The following is a 17,189-nucleotide window of genomic DNA, read 5'->3' as shown; positions in this document are numbered from 1 at the left end:
CCCCACCCCTTTCACAGATTTTATATCCTTTCAATAAGGATGTTTGTTGTCTGGTGTAGTCCGGTTATGCCTTGCTTGCGCGTGCAAAGGAACTTTTTCCCGTGAAAGTCCCTGCTCTTGCGGAGCCGAGGTTGGACCATTTTTTGGTACCGTGTCATGTAGCTCTGCTCAGAATAAACCTAGATGACGCGGTGGTACAAATTTCAGAAGCTGCCAGCACCTGGTCTATAGTAAAGCACCTACCAGTAGAGCCATCCTTTAAGAAAAAAAAAAAACCAAAAAAGCTGTGCGGCGACAAAGCATAGATGAAGGAATAATCAAAATATTACAGACGTGATAGGTCCGTGGCTTGCTTCTTGTCCCCTGTAACGATGAAATGGGCTTCGTAAATGAATCGAGGGTGGTAACTTGGTTGAGAAGGGTTCTGAACATGTCCGTAGCCCACATCATGGCGTAAGTCTTGCCTTTATTAACTACGTGATGCTAACTTAATTTATAACGTAAACTGCATTTGGAAAGAGGAATTCTACAAGCATTTTGATACTACTGCTTCAGTGCAATAATGCTCCGTATGATAATACGTGCCTCAAAATAACTCCGTTAACCTTCGAATCATCGAGAAGTACAGCTAGAAGGGACCTCAACAGGTCATCTAGTCCAACTGGGGATCGAACATGCCACCTTGGCATTATTAGCAACACGCCTTGACATGTTCTATGCATGGCATACATCAGAAAAGTAGCTTTTGGACTGGCTGTGTGGAGTAACCCATTTTAAATCCTAAAAGTGCAATTTAAAGAGCACAGTTAAGTTGTGTATGTTTCATTTGAATATTAAACTTAGCAGCTCCCTTACAGGCCAAGTAACTGGCCCTGCTCGCCAACTGAAGCTCTAAACTATTAGCATAAAGTAACATCCTTGAGGGAGTAAGGGAAAGATGTCAAATGATAATTGCACAATTTTGGGGTAAGAGAGAATTTTTGTTGAGATTTGAAAAGCTGATCGTTGAAAATCATGAGCTGTAACAATATACCATTCCTATTTATAGTTCAGGTGAGATCTGTGCAGGCAGTAGGTTGAGGATAAAAGCAAATGTGTATACCCTAACATTTACAAGAGGGAGTTATTTTATGGTGTACTCTGATACAGAGACTTTCCTGTATGTTTCACTTCATTGCAGTATGTAAATTGTGATTCTGATTATAGTGAACTTCTAGCATTAAAAAAAATTCTCACTGAAATTAAAAAATCTTCTATATAAAAAGTTTTCTTTCACATTGCTAAATTGGGATAGTATCTGAAATCAAATGCCTGCAAGTCTTATTTAAATAGTATGCAGTGACATGTTAATTGCTAATTTTAATAACTTTTCTGGAAAAAAAAAGTGTTCAGAAAGTATAAATTTCTTATTATTTCCATAATTGGACTCTTCTGATTCATTTTCAGTTCAGTTGCTTGCTTTTAGCAATCAGCTTAAAAGTAAGAGGATTTTGTTTATTCTGCTCTTTTATTTGCTGCTCTGGGGTGTTTCAGTTCTAGTTAAAATACCATTTGGAAGCTACAAAGTACCCTTCTATTTATAAGTTAATATTTAATAGCAGTCCTTTTAAAAAAGTTTTACTGCAAGCAGACTCTGTCAGAATCCTGTTATCAATTGCTTCTTAATGAATGTGCAGCACGATCATGCCTTCTGTCCCGTCTGAGCGTAGGGTGCGGTGAATATTTGATGGAATAACTAGGATGGCTACATTTCTTAAAAAGTTTTATGTGCAGCTCCAGTATAGAGCATCACATTTCTTACAGTATTTTTTCTTAGAGGGTTTGGCTGTCATTTGACACTAGCAAATTCAAGTTGTCAATTTGTTAATTTAAAAGCAGTATTCCAGGATGTGAAAGAATGAAGTAGTAAAAAGAGCTTGCTGCTTTGGTAACCAAATCAGCCAGAGCTGTTTTTATATGGAAGTCTCTTCCCTTTTTTGTATTCTTGTCATCTTGGTCCCCCTTTCTTTCATTCCTAATTTAGTATATCATGATTATGTGCAAGTAGCCTCTAGTGCTTTGACAGGCATCCTAAAATTTGACAGGCAAACTATAATTCCTGATCTGCTCTAAAAATAGCAGTAATCATTTTGTAATTCCACGGTGATAATTTAGTAATTCTGTGTTTGTTTGAGATGAACACCACCAAGCTTGTAGGCAAAACAACCAGCGCATTAAACATATCACAACACTATTTAAAACGCACACACACCTACACACCCCACCAACAGTGTCAGTGTGGAACTAATTGGTGACTTCTCTGAAGCACTACTGCGCTCCCCCCTTGTTCTTTAGGGCAGCCAAGTCACGTTCTTGTTCTCTAGGGCAACCAAGTCATGTTCATGAGACTTCTGCATTCTTGCAAGCTTCCCTCATATGGGGGTGGTAAAGGGAGAACATATACACCTGGGGTAGAACTGGGGACATTGGTGCTCAAAAGGTGAAATTGTTGCTTTAAATCTGTGCTTATTGCTCAGCAATCCAAGGTTCTCAACTTTATTAATAATTATTGCAAACTGCCAGTGTTTCTCCATTAAGCCTCCATGCACAGTACAGCTTCCTAGCATTAATTGGTCAGATCCATACTGTGTCCACACTTGGTTTCCCTTAAAGACTTGCTTCTGCTGTATTCCCTACAGAATTGACTTCATAAAAAAATCCCTATTTGTTGTTCCCCTTCAATAACCACTGTCTATGTCTTGTAGACAGTGTTCCCTGTTCCTTCTTGGTCACTTGGAAAGTGTTTTATGCTGTTATTTGTAATGTAGGAACACCTAAGGTTTTCCAACCAGCGGAGGACCCATAAATACGTGAGTTACCATAAATAAGCAATCATAGTTTCTGGTTATTCTGGGGACAGAATGGCTGAACCCAAATGGAGTCAGTACCTGGAATGAAATTGCAGATGCTTGAACTAAAAGTAAGATTAAATACTGAGAAATTGAAATTTTGTAATATTCAAAAGGAAAGATTTTAAGCTGCTTTTGAAGGAACAGAAACAATTGCCCCTCACAAACATTTTTATAAAGAGTTATTCAAATAAACCCGAGCTTTTATGGTTTAGCGTACCATTCAGACAGATTTTGGATTCAAGTAGGAAATTTAATCTGGAAACTATCTAGATTTTTGCTGAAGCTCCAACATGAAATAATACAGGTTTCCTGCCATATTTTTTGAGCAGTCCTGGGGTTGCTATTAAACTATCTGAAATTTAAGCACGTGTGTAATATGGGTTGGGAGCTATATTATGTAGCGAGTAGATATTGGAATAATTAAAATCTGGGGATTCTCTCATTCTTCTGCAAAAAATGTTTCTTGTTCTGATAAATGTAGTGGAGTCTACGGTCAGTATGTCATAGGCAACAGAACAGCAATATGTAACTTCATGATCATCTTATAGAACAGTGTAAGAAGTGTCAGATTCAGACTTGCCTGTAAAAATAAAAATACCCTTTCTCATTCACTGAACATTACTGTTTCCACCTTAAAACTTGTTTGTGCACTATCCTTTAACCAATTAGTTTAAAATGTAAGTACTTTAAAATTAGGGCATTAGTGACATATAATTGTACTCCCTACTGTGGGTCCCCCCCCCGGTGTTCATTCCATAAATTAAATTAGGTATTTTAGCCTCAGGCCTTCAGAAAAGACATTTGAAGTCTTTCTTGAGCTAGTCTTCTTATTTCTTCCCTCTTTCCAATTTGGAGTACCTGCCCTTGTGTTCGTTCTTTTCCATTTTTTTCACACTTTTTTGTTGTTGCTGTCTTTCTTTTCCTCTGCTCCTCCCAAAATTTTTCCACTTAGTCTTGTCCCTCATGTAATGTTTTAAACTACTTCAGGCCATGTTTAAATGCTGTGTAGTGTGGCATGCCAGCACAGCTGTTGGCAGCTTTGCTCTTCACTGCAACTAAAGCTTGAGATGCCAATGGTGCAGTATCACTGCTTAAAATGAACACGGTTACTCTGCTACTAAAGTATTGTTAAAGACTGGTAACCTCTCCATATTATCAAAACTGTATATAAATGTGATGGAGTTCTGTACTGTGTTGCAGGACTTGCTATACATTTGGAAATAATTGTGTACAATTCAAGTTTGTGTTTCCAGTAAATCTTCCAGTCATTTTTCTAGAGAGAGCGCTGGGTCTGTTTGTTTTTCCATATACTCTCAAAAGTCTACGCTCACACTTTTTAATTATACATCAGTATTTCATCATTCTTGAGTGGATTGGACCTTATATTTTTAATGATGTGCATATATTAAACCCTTAATTGTTAACTGAAATATTCACCTCAGTTGACATCTGTTAACTTTTTTACTACTTCCATTTTCATTTTAACTTGTTGCTGTTTGTTTTTTTGGAATAGTCCTCCCATTTCTCATCCTTGCTTCATCTGTTTAAAATGTTTCAGCTTTACTGCTGATACTGTTCATTATGGCCCTACTAAATCACATTGGCACTTGATGCCAGCTGTAGAGCTAGCTAAGTTTTGACATGAATTCCAAATGCAGTCATTGCAGTTGGCTCAACTTCTATTTCAGCTGACTTTCCCTGTAGATAACAGTATTCCAAATGACATTCCCTAAAGCATTTCATATTAATTCAATATTGGCGGGTTTTTTTATTGCCATATACTGCCCTCAGTCATAGGCATTTCCCTGGGCTCACAGCCAAATGATTGCTGAAGAGCTTCTGTGTGTGACTGCAGTCTGCAAATGGCAAATTCAAGCTTGACACAGGGATGAGAGCAGTATGCGTCTCTGAATGTCCGATACCTGGGTTGTTTTGTTAGTTCCATGATTACTTTTGCTAAAATACTCACTAGATTATATGTGCCACCAAACTTCTGATATAGCATATTTCTAAGTGTTAAGTTTCTCACCACGGTGAATATATGCTCTAAGGAAAAATAGTGCATATTAACTTGAGCAATGTGGCCTCTTCTTAGGCATTTTTATCCATAAGAATCCTTCCCACTGATTTGTCCTGGTACCTTTTTACAAGCTTTCTTTACCAGGGTAAACATTTTCTCCTTAGCCTTCTCAAACTGCCCTTGAGGTCTGGAACAAACCAATAGTATTGCCTTTTCTGACCTTACCTTAGGTTTAGGTCACAAATCTATTTTAGCCTAAATCTAAATGTGTTCTGCTATGTCAACCCTAATAGTACAGGTAATATTACATCCTTCTGCAAATGATGTTCATTCCTTACATACAGCAGTCCCTTTTCTTGCTTTATTTTGTGTTGTGTGTGCTGATATTTTCAGCTGATTTACTTTGGTGGTCTACCCATGTTTTTTTGATCCAGATTTATCAGACTCATTGCTGAATACATGCCTCTGATTTGGCCATTGTATTAAGTTTTCTTCCAGAATTTCTGGAAAGGTATGTGACTTTTCCATTTTGTCTGCCCTTACTCTCATTCCTGTTGCATATCAATAATATATATTGCCTTCCATACTGATGCACTGATTTAATACATGGGCAGCTCTCTTTTGGATTTTTACAGTCTCTTGCTTATTGTGAAACATTTGCCAACTAAATTTCCTTATTAATCTCCGGTCCACTTATTTCAACTCATTAATCATAGATTCAGAGAATCGTACATATTGTCTCCTGTATTATTTTTGCTTACCTGCTATTCTCCTTCTGTCCCTCGTCTTCAGTCCTCCCCCTCCCCCCAGAAGAAAAACATTTTTGAATATACATATTCAAAATATTGTAATATTCATGTAGAAAGAGAGAAATTACATGCACCTTTTTCATTTGAGGGTCTTAATTTATAGTTTCTTATTATCCAAAGTACTTTACCTAGCCTCAGTAGGACAGCCTTGAGATTTTGCAAATTGACTGTGATCTTTCTAGTAATTCCACATAGATGTTACACTTCACCTCTCTGAAACCTACCTCTCCATTTGGCACCTTGCCAGTCTAAAAATGCCTTCCTCTCCTTTCTCTTGTATGAGTCACAGACTGTGAAATGAAGCATGCCATCAATGCTAGTAGGATTCACTTTGCAGCCTGTGGGACTTGCAAGAAGCTTGATTTTTCTACCAGTTTTGGAATTTATGTGCAAAATAGTTCTTGCCACTGATTTTGGTATGTGTTTACTTTGCAGAAAACACAGAAGACAGTGGTGTGGTGAAATGAGCACAGAACAAAGAATGAGCAATTAAGGAAGCAGTTTATGGCACTTGGGAGAGAGAAAAAATAATTACGCTTTCAGAAATAAAAAGCGGGGAGAGAGTTGTTTTGGGGTTTTATGGATTTTCATTGTATGGTAATAATCAGTTGACTTTGTATAGAATTAGCTATATTGAATCAGGGCACTGGTCCTTCTGGTTCAGTATCCTGCTTTTTTGGTAACCACTTCCATCTTTTCTTTCTTCTATCTTACACTGTTTTGCAAAATGAAACCCTATACCACTTTAAGGAAAGCCTGCCCTTGTCAATCCTTGGACAGATCACCAAAGTCAGCCTTTTTCTGACGTGTGACAGACCAGAACATTAGATGCCTAAAATTCAGGGTAACTACCTGCAACCAATTTTAATATGGAGAGTTTGCCCCCTTCTATACAGAAAAGTAGCTTAAAATTAAAATGGGTGTATTGGAATACAATGGCGGGGGGTGCTGACAAGGTTAGAGAGCTCTTCTGCGTGGTGAACGTTATCTCTGAGCAGGAATACTGACGCAGCAGCTATCAACATTGGAGAGATGTGGATGTGCTTAGAAAGATCAATGAATATCAGAGGTTCACAGATAACAAGTGGCTGATGCTAGCTACCAGAGGAGCACCAGCTTTTTGAATTTCAGGAAGAACATACTGGATGTGAAGCACAGTAGGGACAGTGATTAGGTAACAACAAGTATATGGAGAGAAGAAGATTGTCCAGAAAGTATCAAGAGGTTGAAGATCACAAATTATTATCAAGCAGAGAAAAGGAGGAGAAAAATCTTGTTAGTAACTTGAGTCCTAGAATATTATTTAGCAGTCTGTCATCTGGAGCAAGCTAACAGAATAGCTTGTCAGAACAACCCACCATTAGCCTATTTTTCCCCATGTAGCATTTAATATAACATATACCTACATCCCTGGACTATTTAAAATGTTCATGTGTGGGCACACCATACCTGACAATGGGGGAGGGAGAGGGTGGGAGCAGTTTGTTTACTACACAGCTCTGTTTTGGGTGATATACTGGTAATTAGACAATACAATTTGTTGGGAATAGCATATTAGTGCAATATGCCTATGTGGAACAAGGGCAAGCAAGACTTCTGTCCCTCTCTTCCTGTTATCTGCTCTACTAAGGGTATGTTTACAGTGGTGTAGTATAGAAATACCCTGGCTAGCAAAGGGATTGGTAGAAGCCTGGATGCAGTAGCAGTCAGCGCAGACTAATTTACCTTGTGTCACAGCTGGGTAAGTTTGCTTTTGTGAGAGATTTTTATATGTAACTTTTTCTTAACTGAAAAGTAGAACTTCCTAGGAATGGAATTTGGGAAGCCCCTTTGGCTGGAGCAATGAAGCTTTATGTCCTGCACACACAATCCACCCCTAGCCTTCCCTACCACAGCAGAGCGTGACCATCGCAGCTTCTTTTCTACCCAAAGAGTTAGAAAAGCATCTGTTTTTCATGAGGCCTACATAGTGATTTGTGGCTGCTAGATCTGTACAAGTGCCATGGCAGTAGTATATTCAGATTGACAGTTGTAAGACCACACAACCAAACACTTCCCTTTTCACACCCAAATGTTGCAGTGGTGTGGTGGGTCTTTGCACAGACCCTCTGCCAGACTTGGTTTTACATTGAAAGGATACAACACAGCATGCAGGCAAAATTCACCACGTCTACTTCAGTTAAAAAAAAAAATCTTTTACTGTTACTGTCAAGGGGATTAATTGAATGTAAAGCCATTGATATTGTTGCTTCCCACCTAAGAAGCAGTGATCCTCGATATCGAGGGTGTCCAGGTCCATTTAGGATGACCCATCTCTCGTGGCAGGGGCGGTGGCTTGTTTATGCACCTACCAGAGCCACTGAGCTGGCATGGCTTTGAAACGCAGGGCATGAATGCTTCTGCCGCTCAACTCCCTTCCCTATTCCTTTCCTCCTGCTGCTGGTTTGAGTAGTCAGTGGCAACCAAGATCCCCAGATTAGCCAGTGGGTGAGAGGATGAACAGCAGCAGCATTCACCCCCTTGGTTCCAAAACTGCACTGACAGCAGCTCTACGAGCTGCACCAACAAACCCTGTGGGTCACAATTTAATTACCTGTGAACTGCCAGTTGGACAACCCTGCTGTAAATTAACAATATGAATACTCTAGGAGTGTCTGATTTCAATGAAGATGGTTTTATATCGTAAAGTATTTAAAATGATATAAATAGATATTTCTCTCCAGTTGCATAAGTGCTTCAATGGCAGATGCAAGGAAATGTTTCTGAGATTGCATTTCAAACAGAGAGAATACTTTTTTTAGAAAGCAAATAGCATTTGAGGTTGTCTCTCTCTGTAGGGTGGCCGGTGTTTTTGGAGTATAAAGCATCTTACATGATTACCTCTCTGTAACTCTTTTTGCTTTTGTACTATCTTAAGCATGACTGCAACTCTTGCATTGTATAGCGTTGACTTGTAGGTAGTGCTGTTGAAGGAGCTGAATTCAATGGGAGTAGTTACAGTCAATTAGTTTTGCAGAACCGGACTTTAGGAGCAGATCTAATAACTTGACAGAAGGTGAAAGTAAGCATCCCCAGGCTCAGCTGAGTAAACTGACTGGCCATGAAGGTTTACAAATGTCACTCTCACATCCCATGTATAAGCATATGACCCCAACAGTCACCGGAAATGAAAGTAGACAGGTTGTGTGTTTTCCTAATCATGCTGGGAAACTCATCTAAACTTACAAAAGAATTGTGTGGTGTTTCACAAGAATGTTACCTACAAATTACATTTCAAGTTATAACACTTTCACTCCAACTTATTTGAGCTCCTTGGGTACAAATTGAATAGTCCGTTTATAACTTGCACTGATTTGTTACTGGAATAACCGTTCACTTATTTCCTAGTGCAGAGAATCCAGCCTGTCATTCATACAGAAGGGAATGAATTGAATAGTTCAGGAGTTTCACAGACAAGTGTGTCTTACAGGTGTCAGGCACTCAATTTGCAAGCTAGTCACTTCTACCACTGTAATAGCTTCCAAGATATGCTAATGTTTTTGTTGTGGCTAGTAAATGAAAAATAAATTAGTACGCTGTGTTGCTGCTACAATCATTCCGTGGTTTTAATAACTTTGAAATGTCAGTGTCTGAAAAATTACCAAAATGGTTATGGGCTGAAGGCTTCTGAGATGCCTAGAAAGTTGCCTTGTTTAAAACAATTGCTAATAGATACCACTCAGAATATCTTCCTTTTTGATGCACGTAGCTAAAAGGTATGCAATTGCTCAGTAATTAGCTCAGTAAAAACTCTACATGATGGCTTGCACTGGAAAAGAATAATTCTTAGTGAAGTGGCAAATGATCGCTTCTCTTTCTGTAATAATTTGCTTCATCACCCTGAGATGGGTACCTTGTTGCATTTAAATGAAATGGAATAAAGTGATCTACCTGATAGGCTCAGTAATTTCCACTACTGTCTCTTTATAGCTGACTGGTACTTCAATCACTTAACTCATTGCTTATGTGAAATTTTGTTCTTCTCTCAAGCTTTTTTGTTCTGTATCTTTTATGAAGACTTGCATTACCTCCATGACTGACTGGATAGCTGTGCACAGTACAGAAACCTGAGTCAGCTTTGCATTTTGTGGTACATGTTCATTCTTGGCATCTGATCTGTAAACATCCCAGGGCAGAGGTCCACTAGTGATGCTGGCATGTGATACAGAGAAAATGAGTGCTGTTGTGCGGCTATCCTGAAAGGACAGGTCTGGGTTCAAGACAATTATGTAAGCATATATGATACGTACAAACACTTTGTTACGCAAATTTGCGCAGTGTAGTAAGGAATTGGATGCTCTTTACTGTCTTTCTGTTAGCTTTGTTGTAATAGCCAAACAGATTGACTAATGGGGTAACACTTGCAATGCTAAGCTAAATAAGCACTTGAGCTGCCCGTTGGTGTTTGAATCAAAGTATTTTAAAGCTTCTAGTGGCGAATACATTGCCTACTGGGTAACATGTAGGACCAAGAGTGGGAAAGTCTGACTTTGTGTTCTGAAGTAACTTGTGCCTTGGTTTCCCCATTTTTCAAATAGATGCCTGAACTTTATAGGGCTCTTTGATACAGTACATACTATTAAGTTAATAGGCTTCTGTACCGTTTTTCCTCTTATTATATGACTACACATGAGTTCACAGTTGCTAATATTACATGATTTTTTTTTCTGTGTGTGAATTTAAAAAGGGAGCCGGGAAGGACCAAACTTCCTTGTTTGGGGAAAATGCAGAAAAATGCATGAGCTTTGCAAGCAAGCACTAGAGCAGCAAACTGAGCAAATAAGGAGTCGTTCAACTGTAAACAGCATAGTTTTGAATGATGAGCCCCAATTGCAAAACTTTTTCTAGTGCTCAGTTGTATTTTTTTTAAAATAAAGAAGTTGGCAAAAAGTATTTTGTAACAACAGTAAAGTGTATTTTCCCCTCCCTTTTTGCCACACTTTTTTTTTCCAAATTATTTTGAGTTTCTGGCTTTACTACATTAACCCAAGACTACTTGTATTGGAATAAATCCTTAAACCTTCTACCTTTTTATGTTAAAATAGTTTTCTTGTGCATGTTACATTTATTACAAGAATAATGGGGCAGATTCTCTTCTACCTCATAGGGACCTAAATGCAGTCCTATTCCACCGTGCCTGAGTCCCTGAAAAAATGTTTACATGTCTGCTTTGCTTTGGTGACATACTGTTATTTTAGCTTTAAGATAAGTCACAGAGAGGAGAGGAGGTGGAAGACCCATCTACCTTTCACATTAATATTTTATTTGGGAATTAAACCAGGGTGGAATATCATACTTTAGGCATCTGAATTCATGCAAGTGCCTAACACGTGGAATAGGATCCAACCCAATATGCTCTTTTGTTGGCTTCAGTCATTTCATCAGAAGTGCTGAACTTAATGCCTATTTTCTTTTCATTACAGTACGTTTCTATACCTGAAGTTCCTAGTAGTGTGGGCACTAGTACTGCTGGCAGATTTTGTCCTGGAGTTCAGATTTGAATATCTCTGGCCATTCTGGCTTTTCATCAGGAGTGTTTACGATTCCTTCAGATACCAGGGCTTGGTATGTATAACAGAAAATTACTGAAAAAGTAATGTTGAGTTCCTAATAGCACAATGGAAAGGTTCTAGGGCTATAGTAGGTTACTGTATATAACCAACTCAGTACTCTCATTAATCATTAGTGAAGAAAGATTATTTAAAGTTAGAGCACTTACAGGACCTAATTGACCCGGGCACAGGTTCTTGCTTTGGCATGTAGTTCGTTCTTATTTAATCTTGGATAAATCACTTAATTTTTACATGCTTCCGTTTCCTATCTTTAAACTGGGGATAATTATACTTTACCTTGAACAGGTCTTTGGAAAGTAGGCACACTGAGGGCTAGGCTCTGTGGTAATTGAGCCATATAAGGATCAGATAAAGAAAAAAAAATGATCATATCTTTAATTTGGTACCATATTTTCTGGCATACTATATGCTCCCACAGAAGACACCTGCCTTGTTTTTGAGAAGGCAGTCTAAAGAAAAAATGATTTTTTTCCAGAGTTATGGCTACAGCAGGGACAGAGCCTAGTCTTCAGTTCACTCACCCTCCCTTTCCTGCTTAATCCTGCTGCAGACTAGAAGGCTGTGAAATAGGAGGAGAGAAACCAGGAGTGGCTAAAAGGCAGCAAAGTTGTCAGAAGAAAGGTTAGCTTGACTAGAGGAACATCAAAGACTATTAAAAAGGAGAAACAAAGGTTAATACTTGTGGAGTGAAGACCAGTTAGCCATTAAGAAAATTGACACTCTTAACTGCCTTAATAGATATGCCACTGCTGCTGGTTTGCTGTGTTAGGTGAGGAAGCTGATGTTATGTGTTGCAGACACCTAAGACATGTACCCAAATTTTGGGGGGGGCTGATTTTCAGGGGGGAAAGGTGCATGCAGTATGTGAGTAAATATAGTAATATTTCTAGGTGCCAGTAAGAAAACTAAGACTTAAAACAGTTTATATTAAAACTTGATTTATATTTATAGTTTCTCTCAACTTTTATGCATTTACTCTACAGGGTACAAAGTTTGTTCGTTTGTTTTCCTGGTGGGGTATGCATATTTGAGAAATAAGATGAGGCTTTATAGCTGAAAATTACTCTTAATTTCAAATTGTTACTCAGCACTGGTTAATTTTTATCCATAAAATATTAGAAATATAATTCCCCTACCCCTTTTAAAAATCTCCAGCTATTTTTGGAGGTCAGTTGTACTCATGCAAAGGTATAATAGACAAGCCCATCCATATTATATTGAATATGAGCAGCCCAATCCCTGCTCAGTTCCTTTAAATTATGATTTAACATTTATGTTTCCTGGAGCGTAGCAAGGTTTTCTGGTAGTATTTTTTGAGCTGCAAACTGGAGCTGGCCATGAAGTTGTAATAAAATAACCGCTGACCTCAACTGTGTAATGAGGCATGAAGCCAAACGCCAAGTGGTTCTAGCACCTGAGAGGTGGAGCAGTCTAAGAGTTCTGACCCCTGGGACATGGGAATTGTCAAACTATATGAGATCAGTGGTCCGTCTACACACGTGTCCTATCTACGAATGGGTGGTAAAAGCAGTTTTAGCCATGGAATCACTTCCTTGTGGACACGTGTCTTTTGGTTGTCAGTGATCAACTTATCCCTTATGTAGGTAGGTAGATAGATAGACATATTTAAATCCCATTTGATATAATATGGATGGGCTTGTCTACTTAAATATCCAATGCTTTTTTGTAAGTAAAACATTACAAAAAGGCATTTGTTGATATCCAGAGAAAACTATATGCAGCCTAAGCCCCTGTCAGTAGTTGAAGTCCTACCAGCCGCTGCGTTCGGACTTCATGACCTTGTGTGACGATGTGCTGGCAGAATGGACAGGATCTAAATGATTCTGAATAGTGTGCTGTTTGTCCCTTAATTTATGGCTCAGAACCTGCGTTAGCCAGATTGCTCCATTAGTTTGCCCATTTTGTAGCCATTAATAATGTTTTCACATTGAAATAACCCTGAAGTCCTTGTTAGCAAACACAAAGTGTTTTTTACTGGGATATGATTGAAGCACTAAGACTTCTCTTTTCTTTCCTTTTCTTTAGGCCTTTTCAGTATTTTTTGTTTGTGTAGCATTCACATCAAATATAATATGTCTGCTCTTCATACCAATACAATGGCTATTTTTTGCTGCCAGCACCTATGTATGGGTACAGTATGTCTGGCACACCGGTAAGTCCGCACTCTTATGGCAACAGTTTGTTGGTAAAATATAAATCTTACTATTTTCAGCAAGGTGCAGAAACATAGTTTATCAGTTATTTTTATTAATATTGTTTATACAGCTGCCACCTTGTTTGTTTTAAATTGAAGTCCCTCTGTCATGGTAAAAATCAAATTAGTTTTAAAATATCCTTAAACCACAGGTTTGTATCTGAAACTTCTTTGTGTGTAACTTCTTGAAAATGGTAAGATGCCTTGACTGATAGCTCCAAGTATGTATGATTTCCAGAACAGTATGAAAAAAAAAAAAAAAAAAAGAGAAAAGAAAAGCTGATGCCTGACTTCTGAACATTTATGCAGTATCTTGGGAAACTTGAGTAACAAAAAGTTTTGTGAAATACTGTCAGAACTGTTTATTTAAATGACTAGCGTTGTTAAATTGGGAGATAAATGACAAAACAGTTTTCCCTTCCCTTCACTGATAAAAGTACTTATCAATACACTTGTAAACATTTTAACATAAAAGAAGCCTGCAGTTAGCAGCAGGGATGTTCCCAAGATAAAGCACTTGCCACACTTCTCTTTATTCTGAAAACAGAGTTTCTGACCACAAACTTTAAAAAATGAATTGTCCCTCAAAATCATGATTGTTTTAAAACTGCTGGGATTTTTTTTTTTAAAAGTTCTAACTTCTCATTCAGTTCCTGACTCATTAGGTACACTAAATTCATGTTCTCAAATTTTTTCCAAACTCAAGAGGTTTAGAACTTTTTTGAACGAAAGTGGGGATCCCAGCTTAGTTATCTGCCTCCAGGACCTGGGACTTTTAAGAAAAACACCAAATATTACAAGAGTTGCAATAGAATTGCAGGAGTTAGCACTGCAGTGAGCATTTCTCAGCCCACTGAAGGAGGCAGCTGTCTTGCTTGCAAGTTAGTCATAATACCAACGTGGGAGTCTAATGGAAGAGATTGAATGAGTTGTTGCCCTTCCTTAATCTTCTAAGGAATCCTAAAAATAATTTTGGACAGGATTTTAAATATTTTTAAAATCCTAAAGTGTTCCTTCTCAAATGACATGACTGTTCAGCAAGATGGGTGCCTCATAGATTTAGACCTGAAGGCAAACACAGCATTAACTGTCCTGATTTTGATTCTTGGAAAACCAACTCTGGAATGTCTCACAGTTGCATAAAATTAATCTAGTTAATCCCATTGAGCTCTTGGTAAATTTAGAAAAAAACATTACAGTTGTTACTCATGAATGCGGTATTGGACAGCGCATCAAGTGCTGCTCTTCAGCATGGCTGGAGAATCGTAAAATAATTGGTCCTTTCAGCTACAGTCTAGCAACATGGGAATGGTGGGAGGTCACAATGCCCTTCACAGTTTGTGACACCTTTCCCTGAGGTTGCAAACTCTACCATTTACTGCCATTTATAAAGTGAGACAGCTGGGTCTGACACGTGGTTGCTCAAAAAAGAGCTACGCATGTAACCTAGTAATCAGCCCACAAAAACAGTTTTCAATTTTGGTTTTACATCTGAGATCTTCCCAAAGCGCCATAAAAGATGACCGAATATCTGCAGAGAGCAAGAACCTTTCTTTATATTTATTATTGTGAAAGTAATAGAGTACAGTTGAAAGTAGCCTGTAATATAGCTGCTACATATCAAATCAATAACTTCTACAAGTGACAAACTCTTGTTGACTGGCTATGCCTTGTTCCTGCTAGGAAGTCATGCTTCTCTAATTTAAACTAATAAAAATGTAAAATGTGAGAGCAGAGCTTTACACAGTGGAGCAAAGGACCCCGTGTGATCTTCTACCTAATCTAGAGTTTGTGTTAAAGAGTCCGTTTCCTACATTTGGGGAAGGAATTCGGTGTATTGGGTGAAAAGTGATACGCTTACCCAGTCCTCTTCTCAGCTGTCAGATTGGCTTGCATGTTTGATTTTACCATTCACATCCAGCTCTAAGAGGTGCCCAAATAGGTCCTTCTGGTTCAATCCATGTTAACCCTTCCCTGTTACCAGAGTCCTAAACTATAATATTGCCCCAGGTTCTGCAGGGTTTCCCCACTTGAGTTCTTCTTTGCTGGAAGGTATCTCACTTAGGCTTTTAGTAATTAGTTCATTTAATAAAGCAAAGGTTTAAGTTACCCTTTAATTAAACCCTGTTTAGATTTTGTTTTCCAAAAGCTACTCTTTAATTCCACATATCCAGGCAGCTTTGACTAATAACTTCCTTTGATTTCTAAGTCTTCTGAAAGTATAATTTCAGGGTGTTTGTTGCTTTTAATATATTATTAATGCATGTCTTTCATTTCTTTTCCCATAGAGAGGGGGGTATGTTTACCAACAGTATCGCTGTGGATACTTTTTGTTTATATTGAAGCAGCAATTAGATTTAAAGATCTCAAAAATTTCCATGTGGACCTTTGTCGTCCCTTTGCTGCACATTGGTAAGTGTTGCTCCCCTTTTTAACCTTGATGCCATCATACAAATTCACAGTTGCTTATCTTTTGCCCTTTGTCTGTCACTCAATATTCCAGACATAATGTGTGATAAACTTAATCCAAGTATAACACACTCAGGATGTCTTGCTTGTGAACTGGAGGGAATTGCAGTATCTATGCCAAAGATTATTGCTCTGTTTCTTTAAACATTTTTCATGCGCTTACAACAGATTTCCATTTATAGAGATTAGTAAAATACATCCAAAAGTGTTAGATAAATGTGGCCAAAATTTTTAGTGATACTTGATTAGCTGATGTTTTTGTCCCTTTTATGAATATCCACAAATGTCTTTCTGTAATGATGGAGTGAGTCATCTGCTTCCAGTGTGAGGCCTTAGAGATCTATGATTGAAAAGTTAATGTATGTCTGTATTTTTGGTTGGGGGCGGGGGAAGGGTTTGGAGGTGCTGCAACCTTGTTCTTGTCCCATTCAAAATCCCCATAGTGAATTGCAGCTGGCAAATTGAAACAACAAACAAATTGCATAATTTTTACAGTAATTAGTGGTAATGACTTCTCAGTAAATACAAAATATCCTTTTGAGGGAAAAATATACTTTTAAACAGCAGTAATTTTATAAGGCAATATTCATTTATCTGCTTTGGGTTTAAAAGAGTTTGTCTTTTTCTTGGAGTCACTTAGTCCAGTTCTCAGTGATACAATTGCATGAATAAATTAGACATCTGTCACTTAAATGTACATTGTGCAATAAATCCATTAAAATTTTAATTAAATTCTATAATAAGTTACAGAAGTACTTCACATGACAGAAGAACCTCTCTTCACAGTATCTGAAGTGGATGAAAACATTCCAGCTTATCATCTCAGTTTTAGAACTATAGCTACAGCTGGCTTTGCACCGTGTCACAAAAGAAACATTGGCAAAGATAACAGGAGATGCATATGCAAATAATCCCCACATTTTGGCTGCATGTTGGGAACACAAATTTACTTTGTGTCATTAACAGGCAGGGGATAAAAAGACTGAATAATAGTTAACAAAATCCACTCTTGGTCTAAGACACCAGAGTATGTAAAACGATGAATTACTTGGGAATCTATAATTAACTATACAAAATCATCAATGCCATATATTGCTGGTAGCTCTGTTTCAGGGTTTGTAAAGTACATTAGATTAGTTTTCATATCGCTTTTAAACAATGATAAATATTAAA

The 17,189-nt window shown here is 38.0% G+C and overlaps 1 protein-coding gene across 1 annotated transcript in view; it reads left to right on the top strand.

The window, feature by feature from the left end:
- The first annotated feature begins 8,355 nt into the window (after positions 1–8,355).
- Positions 8,356–17,189, top strand: part of MACO1 (macoilin 1) — a 34,358-nt gene continuing 25,524 nt past the window's right edge. Inside the window, exons 1-4 of the mRNA XM_014517854.2 lie at positions 8,356–8,402; positions 11,183–11,324; positions 13,379–13,505; positions 15,836–15,959. Coding sequence (XP_014373340.1) covers positions 8,356–8,402; positions 11,183–11,324; positions 13,379–13,505; positions 15,836–15,959 — 440 coding nt within the window. The remainder of the gene's footprint in view (positions 8,403–11,182; positions 11,325–13,378; positions 13,506–15,835; positions 15,960–17,189) is intronic.

Source organism: Alligator sinensis, unplaced genomic scaffold (assembly GCF_000455745.1).
Source record: "Alligator sinensis unplaced genomic scaffold, ASM45574v1 scaffold337_1, whole genome shotgun sequence".
In the NCBI taxonomy this organism is placed as follows: Eukaryota; Metazoa; Chordata; order Crocodylia; family Alligatoridae; genus Alligator; species Alligator sinensis.
Note: the sequence above shows the minus strand (reverse complement) of the source record. Positions and strands in the feature narration are given on the sequence as shown.